This window comes from Oryzias latipes, chromosome 13, assembly GCF_053564925.1.
Source record: "Oryzias latipes strain Hd-rR chromosome 13, Olatipes_Hd-rR_3.1".
Lineage (NCBI taxonomy): Eukaryota > Metazoa > Chordata > Actinopteri > Beloniformes > Adrianichthyidae > Oryzias > Oryzias latipes.
In genome coordinates this window covers 37,084,954-37,095,544 of record NC_136249.1, presented here as the reverse complement: position 1 = coordinate 37,095,544, position 10,591 = coordinate 37,084,954, and the positions used below count along the sequence as shown (strand labels likewise).

At 44.5% G+C, this 10,591-nt stretch overlaps 1 protein-coding gene across 2 annotated transcripts in view; it reads left to right on the top strand.

The window, feature by feature from the left end:
- The window catches only part of nyap2a (neuronal tyrosine-phosphorylated phosphoinositide-3-kinase adaptor 2a), a 51,389-nt gene extending 50,910 nt beyond the window's left edge, over window positions 1-479 (top strand). For both annotated transcript variants that reach the window (XM_078929834.1, XM_078929833.1), the window contains exon 7: window positions 145-479. In XM_078929834.1, the coding sequence (XP_078785960.1) occupies window positions 145-366 (222 nt within the window). In that variant the 3' untranslated portion in view covers window positions 367-479. The remainder of the gene's footprint in view (window positions 1-144) is intronic.
- Window positions 480-10,591: the final 10,112 nt, after the last annotated feature.

Genomic DNA, 10,591 nt, shown 5'->3' with positions numbered 1-10,591 from the left:
CAGCCATGTGGGACGAAGATGAATGAAGCTGAGTTTAGCTTTTTTAGGCTGGATCAAGTTTAATTAGGCGGGACGGCTCATGGACTTCTTCACAGAGACATGTTGTCCTCCCATTGCTGACGCTCAGCGGTTCTCTTCCTGCAGATGCCGTGGCTCAGTGGTGATGCAACCATGATGGAGATGATCGAAAAGAAGAGGGTTTTGTGTCAGGAGATAAAAGCTCGACAGCGACCAGAAAAGAACCTGTGCAAACAGGACAGTATGCCCATCCTACCCAGCTGGAAGAGGAAGCAGCCCCCCCCGTACACAGCTCCACCCACTGCTGCTGGACACACAACCACTGTCTTCTGGGACACTGCCATCTAACGCACAGGCAGGAGCAACGAGAGGAAGGACAGTGGTTTACATGATGACAGTGATACTATCGGGAACAAACAATCTGTTTGAAATTGGAAGAGAATAAAAATACAGAACTTTGACTTCTTTTATTCCTAAAAAAACTGATGGTTGATGACAATAGTTTGAACAGACATGTTTTACACTCTTTTCCAACATGAGCTCATGAAAATACGACGTCTCAAAATGGTTAGACAGGAGCATGGTTACCGTGGTTACTGCAGTTACAGTAGTGGTGCAGGTGAAATAGTTTGAAGGCCTCTGCCCATCTGGCCTTTATGGAGCTTGGTCCTGATTTTTTTCATTCATTCATTTTCTATACCGTTTGTTCCTTTTTGGGGTCACGGGGCTGCTGGAGCCTATCCCGGCCACTTGGATGCCCTGGACAGGTCGCCAGTCTGTCGCAGGGTAGAATGTCCACAATCACACATCCATGCACTCTCACACCTATGGACGATTTAGAGTTGCCAATTAACCTATGTAGCATGTTTGTGGACGGTGGGAGGAAGCCGGAGACGCCGGGGAAAACCCACGCGTACACGGGAAGAACATGCAAACTCCACACAGAAAGGTCCCCCATTGTTGTTGTGTTTTTCATGTCCCCCAGCCGGGACTTGAATCGGGGGCCTTCTTGCTGTGAGACAAGAGCGCCAACCACTGCGCCACCGTGCAGCTTGGTCCTGATATTTGTCAAATTTATAATTTTATTTTAATGACTTTTCTCTCCACACTGAACCCTTCACCTTCAGTTAACTGCCCCCCAAATCAAATCTCTCAGCTCCACCCATGAAATATATTGTTGTTCTGATCATCTTTCTGGTGAGGACACTCTGCCCTCTCTGTCGTACAACACAATGGAGTCTTCCTCACCTCTATGTGGACAACAGATAAACTCTTGAACAGAATCTGGACCTGCAAACAGTCACGTGGCTTATTCATAAAACTGGGATCTTAAGTCATTGTCCCATAGATGTTTGGGGGGTCTGCTGACCCAAAAGGAGAACATTAAAAAGTCAGTCTTTCTGGGTCTGTTAGGTTTCAGGCTCTTGGTAGCTTAGTGCTTCCTGGAATGATGGTCCAACAGGACGACCAGCTGCAGAATCGAATCTCTGCAGATGGTCCATATATTTAATCACACATCCCACCACTGTTTACACCTTTGACTCTTTCCTACACAGTGACCCATCTTTCTGTGAACCTGAACACCCGTTTCCATGCCCCAGTTTTTCCTTTGACACTTTGGATGAAAGCATCTGTACAGATGTGCACTGCTGCAGGTTCTTACTTTTTCCTTGTTGAGCCTGTGGTTTGAGGCCCTCCCTAAACGAAATAACAGCTGCTTAAATTATATTTACCAGAGGCTCAAAAAGCTCACCAGACTGACAGGAGAACAGATATTAACACAGACTGTAAGGATCGGTGTGGACACAATATGCAGGACGCAGAAAGCTCAGAAAAAGGGTTCCTTTTATTTCGGAACTAAACATAAAGATACTTTATTGATCCCAGCTTGGGAAATTCAGTGAACAAGTAAACATGTAATTTCTCGAAAAACTGCCAGATGCTCGTAGCTCTGAAAACACACAAAACAATCCGGCAACAATTGTGAGGAAGACGCAGATTATAAAACATGAAGAGTGATGAAGCAAACAATCAACAGGTGCGCACAACCGGGAGAACAGGTGATGACATTGAGGGAGAATAACACTGGGGAGAAATCAAGACACCTGAAATCAGAGGACAACCGGATGTAAAAAATAACCAAAATAAAAGCAGAAAACCCCCATACTGGCCCCAATACCACACACAGACAAGGTGACAAAGCAGGTCCCCGTGTTCTTCTGTCCTTCAAGATGACAGAGTTCTGCCAAACAGAAGAAGTTCAAATCTCCTAAAAGAAACGCCTTTGATGAAAGATGCCATTAAAAAACAATTACAGCCTAAATACATGATGTGCAAACCCAGTAAAACCAGTTCTGTGAATAAAGAATCCACCAACTGATGAAGACCTACACGGTCTGGAGCCCTCAGTTCCAGTCTTAACACTCATTTTCAACCAGAAAGAAGAAAAGGGCCACACAGGTGCTTTTCCTTAACACGTATGGCAGTACGTGTTGCTTCATACATCTGCCGTGGCCTGCGCTTTGGTCAGAGGGCAGCGGAAAAAGCTCGCCGCAGAGTTGGAGACAAACTCATGGAAAATTGGGTGACATTTGGTGTCTTCAAGAGACATTTATTTCTAAACAGGACCTGGAAAAAAGGGAACACTCTGAACTCTGACTTCTATGGCGCTGGGGAGTCTACCAACGACCTCAGCACATCAGTAGTTAGGGGGAGGATACCAGGGGGTGTGGCTATTCTGTGGAGGAAACAACTTGAGCCACTGATTAAAGTGATCAGACTTTGTGAAGACTGGTGTATTGCAATACACGTCACTCACAACAACAAAGAATCCATCCTTATGAATACATACACACCATATGAATGTGCTCAGAATGAGGATGACTTTTTAAGTAAGCTTGGTTTCATTCATTCATTTATACAAGACAGTCCCAATACTAGTAAATATGTTGTTGGGGATATGAATACTGATGTTACAGACTGTGGGTCTATTTTTGCCAACTATTTGAGTGAGTTTTGTTTTCATGATAATCTTATCTTTTCAAGTAAGATGCTTTTACCTCCTGATAGTTTTACTGATATGAGTGAGGCCTGGCATACCACGTCATGGTTGGATCACTGTTTTAGCAATAATAATAATAATACATTTTATTTGGAATGCGCTTTACATTTTAGATAAAATCTCAAAGCGCTACAATGGAGGCAGGAATAAAAATAGTTTACAATAAGAACAAAGTAAGACAAAAATAAAAACAACAATAATAGTACTAAAAAGCATTATTATAAAGGAACGTTTTTAAGCCTTTTTTAAATGTGCCAAGGCTTTGTGGGGCTCTGAGGGATTGTGGAAGATTGTTCCAGAGTGGAGGGGCAGCAGCCTGAAAGGCTCGGTCTCTCATAGTGGTTAGCCTGGTCCTTGGCTGATGAAGGCAGTGTGTGAAATTGGAGCGGAGGAGTCGTGAAGTGGCGTGCGGGGAAAGGAGCTCACTGAGGCAGGCAGGGGCAGTTCCATGGACGCATTGGTAGGTGAGGAGACCGAGTTTGTATTGAATTCTGGAACGAATGGGTAACCAGTGAAGTGACTGAAGGACAGGAGTGATGTGGTCAAATTTGCGTCTCCTTGTCAGGACCCTAGCAGCGCAGTTTTGGATGCGCTGGAGCTTTTCCAGGCTCCTGCCAGGAATCCCAACAAGGAGAGCATTGCAGTAATCTAGTCTGGAGGAGACAAATGCAAGGATCAGTTTTTCTGGATCAGACTGGGTGAGTGAGGGGCGGAGCTTCACAATCTTTTTGAGATGGAAAAAAGAGTAGTAGTAGTAGTTTGCCAAGTTATCAGGGTCCAGTGTCGGTTTTTTTAAGTGTGGTCTAATGATGGCGGTTTTGAGAGCAGGGGAACATGACCGGCTTGTAGTGATTGGTTAATTATAGTTGTGATAATTGGACTGATACTTGAAATGCTGTCTTTGATCAGCACTGTTAGGAGGGGGTCAAGTGAGCAGGTTGAGGATTTCATAACCCTTAAGATGGCCTCAACTTCTTTCTGTGTAGTGGGTGTGAATTCAGAAGGGGTCCTTGGAGCTGTTGGTACAGTCGGGTTTGCAGATGAGGTGGGAATAGTAGTAGTGGGCAGGAAGTTAAGGAAGATATTTTTTGGGTGAAAAAATCCGTGAATATATCACAGCTGCTGACACTAGCATCACTATGGGTAAGTGTGGGGGGCTTAAGCAGAGAGCGTATGGTGGAAAACAGCTGTTTTGAATTTCCAGTGTTGCTATTGATCTTGTGGGAATAGAACTATGACCTGGCTATTGTAAGGGCTCTACAGTAGAGTTTTTGATGGTCTCGATAGGCCTGTTTGTGTACTGCCAGGTTGTTTTTTACGAGTCTTCGTTCCATGGCTCGTCCAAGTCTTTTAAGAATTCGCAGTTCCTCTGTGGCTGTGTCCGTGATAACCAAGTCAAAAGTATTTCCTTTAGAGTGTGTGGGTTCTTTTACATGCTGTGTTAGCTGTAAGGTGTCAAGTAATTCCAAAAACTCGACAGCAGAGCAGTTTGTAGGAGTGTCTACATGTAAATTGAAGTCACCTAGTATGAGCGTACTAGGTGATGTGATGTTCCGCATATTGTCGTCAGCATATTGTCGTCAGCAGGTCTTGGAGTTCAGTGAAAAAGCCGGGGTTTATTTTGGGTGGTCGGTAAATAAGGATTACTGTTATTCTTAATTTTTCTGTTCTGCATTTGAATAACAGGCATTCATATGTAGACAGTACAGGTGTTGAAATGGGTGTCAGATGAAGGTTTCTGCGATATAAGACAGCTAAGCCTCCTCCTCGTCCAGTAACTCTGGCTTTTTCAAGGTAGGTGTAGTCTGGGGGGAAGGCTTCATTTAGTGATAGGTATTGCTCTGGTTTATGCCAGGTTTCAGTTAGACACATCACATCGATTTGTCTGTCAGTGATGTGTTCATATATTAAAGATGATTTGTTTGAAAGTGACTGCAAATTAAACAATTCGATTTTTAAATTAGGCGTTGCTTTCACTCTCGGAAGAGAGCGGAGCATCTGAAAATCCACTCCGCATTTTTGATTTTTCCAGTGATGACGCAGATTGTTATTAGTCCAGGTAGTTGGCGTGTTCTTTTTTTTTTTAACTTGTTCTGTCCAACAGCTGAGCAAACAGATTAGAGCTGAAGGCTTTTTGTGTTGGACAGGTTTTACTATCACAAAAAGAGGTTATATAGCTTCAAGAAACTAGAGTGTAGATTTGTATAAACCCCTTTTTGTCGTATTATTTTTTATTTATTTGTTACATTTAGTGTGTGTGGGGAGGGAGAGGGGAAGAATGTGAGGGGAGGGTGGAAGAGAGTAAAAGGAAGAAAGGTGAAAAGGTGGGGGATACAAGCACTGATTTGACTAAGTTATTAATTTAAGCTGTAACAATTATACCAGATCTGCTGGAAAGACGAATGTTACATCAAAGGTGAAAATCTGACACTAAGATGAGCGAGAAAAAAAAACTGTCCATCAATACACTGTAGGTAAGGAGGAGGGATGAAGCAGACAGGGAGTGTGGCAGTGTGCACGTGCACGTGCACGTGGGGGTGGAGATACATGCATGCTGCCGACGTGAACCGTGTGTTCATAAGGGGAGCTAGATCCTACCCAGCCAGACCAGCCAGACCAGGAAAGGGGAGGAGAGCCCCCCAGGCCAGAAGCCCCCCCAGCATCCGGACCCAGGCAGCCCGGGAGGGGAGGAGGAGGGGACCGCCCACCCCACCAGCCAGGCACAGAGAGGGCCCCCCTACAGGGGCCCCCCCAATGCCCAGAGGCACAAGCGAACCCAGTGTCCGGCCCCCAGGCCACAAGACAGGAGCGCTTAGCCGTACCAGGCGGCAGCCATGGGGGCCACCGGGCGCCGGACACCGAGACAAAGGCCAGGGACGAAGCCAGGGCCCCCGGAACCCATGAGCCGGCCACCACCCGACCGGCGCCCCGTCCCCGCAAGCCAGCCCAGGCACGCGACCTTAGCAACCCAGGGATCGCCACGCACCCACAGCCACCCCCCTAAAACCCTCCTTTCCCTCCCCATCTTTGATGGGGAGGGAAAGCCCCAGAGGGTCCCAGCGAGCCAGCCCCCAGGTCGGTAATTGGCGTGTTCTGATGACGTAAGCGGCAGTGGGGTTTTGCTGCAGCAGGAGACCGGCAAAACGGGTTGCTGGGGTATGTCCAGATATTGTTCAAGGTATCTAGTTTGTAGGGATATTGCACTGCTGATGTACATAACTCTTTGAGTATGATGAGCATTTTATACGGGGAAAGTATGTCTGACCATATGCCTTTTATATTGTCAATTAATCGGGAGCACTTGCCTGCCCTGGCAAGAAACAGTATTGTAAAAGGGAAAAAATTAGATTGGGCACCTGCTACAGAAAGGGAAATACTGAGCTATTATGCCCAAACAGATAAATCCTTAAGCAGCATTCATCTTCCTAAAGATGCTATTTGGTGTAATAAGGCTAACTGTAGTGATGTTACACACAGCAAGGAGCTCTGTGTCGTGTACAATGACATAATTAACTCCTTGTTTGAGGCCAGTAAGCCCCTCTACATTCCTAAACAGAGGGGAAGAAAAATAAAACCAGGATGGAATGATGATGTTGCTGAATATCATGCTGTAGCCAGAGATGCTTTTTACTCATGGGTAGAAGAGCAAAAACCCAGACAAGGGCCAGTTTTTCAACAGAAAAAAATGACAAATGCATGTTATAAATATGCTCTACGCTTTATATGCAAGAATGAGCAGAACATAAACTCTTAAATAACAACCTAACTGACTTCTAGAAAGAGGTAAAAACGTTCAACACTTGTAAGACGTCTCTACCAGGCACAGTTGAAGGCGTCTCAGGTGCTGTTAATATAGCAGAGCTCTGGAGACAGCATTACTACACCTTATTCAATGGTGTTAAAGGTGAATCATTTGAAATGGGAGAAGGAGGGAGTGAAGTTAACATTGGAGTAACCTCCCACCAAGTGTCTGAAGCCATAAAGGTGCTCAAGGACAACAAATCATGTGGTCTAGATCACATCACCAGTTAGCATCTTAAATATGCCAACCCGAGGATTTTACCGCTTCTTGCCATTTGTTTTACCGGATTTCTGACTCATGGGGTATTACCTGACTCAATGATGTCTGTATTGTTGGTGCCTGTAAATAAAAACAAGAATAGGCAAGCTTGACTCCATTGACAACTATAGACCAATAGCCTTAGCCAGTGTCCTCTCAAAGGTTTTAGAAAGAGTTTTATCTCAAACAATTAATGATTTTATCTTATCTGCTGATAATCAGTTTGGTTTTAAACCACAACATGGGACAGTCGTTTGCATTTTTGCGTTTAAAGAAATAGTTAACAAGTACAGACAAGGAAATTCATCTGTACTTATGTGTTTTATTGATGCATCTAAAGCCTTCGACAGGGTTAATCACACCAAACCTTTTATCCAAATGAAAAAATGGGGTGTTCCATGGTATATTTTAAGACTACTAGCCTTCTGGTTTGCCCATCAGGAAATGGTGGTTAGGTGGGGATCAGGCGTGTCTTCCCCGTTTGGTATGACCAACGGGGTAAGACAGGGAGCTATTCTATCCCCACTCCTTTTAACTTGTACACTGATGACCTGTCGAAGGACTTAAATGCATGTAATACCGGCTGTATGGTCGGTGGTTTTAAGGTAAATCATCTAATGTATGCAGATGATTCAGTTGTCTTCAGCCCCAGCAGCTCCGGTTTACAACAACTTTTAAATGTCTGTTCAGAATTTGGTTTTAGGAGGATGTTTTATTTAATTCCAGTAAAAGTGCTGTCATGATTGTCGGACAAAGGATGACATTGCATTGAATTTTCGTGCTTCTGAGTTTGCTGTCTGTCACAAAGTCAAATATCTTCAGAGAAAATCAGAAAAAAGAAAAGGTTTTATTGCCAGGTTCAGTAGAGCACACTTTACAAAACGAGGAATTTGTCTTGGTGTATGGTGCAATTAAGAATAAGTTTAAAAATTAAGTTAACACAACAACACACTATATACAATTGAGTAAGGTGGGAGCACAGGTGGGCTGGGATGGTGGGGCCTGTAAATCTTGGTCATATCATCAACGATAAGCTTACAGATGACCATGATATCCACAGACAGCGGTGTATTTAATATGCTCAGGCAAACACGCTGCACGCAGGTTTTATTCATGCTCGGACAATCTTAAAATTCTTTTATTCAAAACTTACTGCACACCTTTGTATGCTGCCCACCTGTGGACAAATTCTAGGGCATCCAGTACGAGGAAGCTACAGGTTGCCTATAATGATGACCTAAGGATTTTATTAAAACAGCCTCGGTGGTGCAGAGCATGCAGTTTGTTTGTTGGTGCTGGAGTTAATACTCTCCAAGCTTTTATATGTTTTGTGTATTTTTGTGGCAAATGGACCTTGAGTCTTTAATAAAGCTTATTATATTATTATTACACTGAACAAAAATATAAACGCAACACTTTTGTTATTGCTCCCATTTTTTATGGTATGAACTCAAAGATGTGAAACATTTTCCACATTCACAAAATAACCAGTTCTCTGAAATATTGTTCAAAAATCTGTCTAAATCTGTGATAGTGAGCACTTCTCCTTTGACGAGACAATCCATCCCACCTCACAGGTGTGCCATATCAAGATGCTGATTAGACAGCATGATTATTGCACAGGTGTGCCTTAGACTGGCCACTAGAAAAGGCCACTCTGAAATATTCAGTTTTGTTTTATTGAGGGGGTCAGGGGACTCAGACAACCAGTCAGTATCTGGTGTGACCACCATTTGCCTCATGAAGTGCGACACATCTCCTTCGCATAGAGTTGATCAGGTTGTCTATTGTGGCCTGTGGAATGTTGGTCCACTCTTCTTCAATGGCTGCGCGAAGTTGCTGGATATTGAACACGCTGTCGTATACGCCGATCCAGAGCATCCCAAACATACTCAATGGGTGACATGTCCGGTGAGGATGCTGGCCATGCAAGAACTGGGATGTTTTCAGCTTCCAAGAATTGTGTACAGATCCTTGCAACATGGGGCCGTGGATTATCATGCTGCAACATGAGGTGATGTTGTTGGATGTACGGCACAACAATGGGCCCCAGGATCTCGTCACGGTATCTCTGTGCATTGAAAAGGCCATCAATGAAATGCACCTGTGTTCGTCGCCCATGACATACACCTGCCCATACCATAACCCCACCACCACAATAGACAACCTGATCAACTCTATGCGAATGAGATGTGTCGCACTTCATGAGGCAACCACCAACGCAGCCAACAGGATACCCACCGATTTTACTTCAGACGTTTTGTCTTTATTGTCATGGCTGACTAACCCGGTAAAACTGACTAGTTAACTTGGTTTAAAGGGACTAGATGATGGTGTGTATCACAGAATGGCTGTTCCAGCTTTGGTCCTTGGAGCTCCACCTCTTATCAGTTCAGCGCAGTCTGACATGATGGAGGAATTTTCTGTAGGACAGACTTTTGGGATGTCCAACAGTCCAGAAACACTTCACAGGTTGGTGAGCAAGGCAGCAGGAGATGTTCCAGCTGCATGTTCTGAGAGGTCAGTCTCTTGTGGGAGAAACCCCTAGAGAAAGACTTTGATCCTGAGGGAAACGACATATTTGTGTGATAAGTCAAGAATGTAAAAGCACCATGTAGACGGAAAACAAACCAGAGAAGCTGAAAGGCTGAAGAGAAGCTGAGCACAAGGAGAACGGTAAGGTCCAAAAGCACATGGGACAGGAGACACGAGGAGCTGATTCAGGAACAATAACCTGATGCTGCTCTGCAGCCATCTGCCGACAAACGTCTAAGCTAGAGAACCTGCTGGAATGGTTTGGGAGCATCGCTTCCTGTAGAATCGTCTCACTTTTCTTTCCTGATGAGTCTAAATCTGCGTTTTTACTGTGGACCATACAACTATGACTTATTACAAAATATACATTTCTGTTCTGGAGCTGCGTTCACAACAGGATTTGAGTCGTCGGGTTTCAATATTGAGTAAATGTATCGACGCCATCTGAGGCGCGGTGTGGCGGTCTGACAGCAGCGTGGTTTGGGGGGCACATGCAGAGTTTGAAAATGGTAACTTTGGTGAAGATGACATGGCCTGTCCAGCAAATGAACACAGACTGCAGCTAAGAGCCTCTTGGAATGGTTTTCCTTTACAATCAGGGCTGTTTGTTACTATTTTCATTTTTATACCGCTTTTGTTACAGATGTGAAGTTTATTGAGTTTTAGCCGCTCGGACAGGGGATCATGGGAAGGGTGTCATATGTAACTTACATTACATGCTTTAATGCTCACACACCTTCATTCAGCATCCTCACAACCGTTTACTAGTATTAGTCATTCATTCATCTTCTTAACCCGTTTGTCCCTTTCGGGGTCACAGGGCTGCTGGAGCCTATCCCGGCCACTCGTGGGTCAAGGCAGAGGTCATCCTGGACAGGTCTCCAGTCTGTCACAGGGCCACAATCACACATCCATTC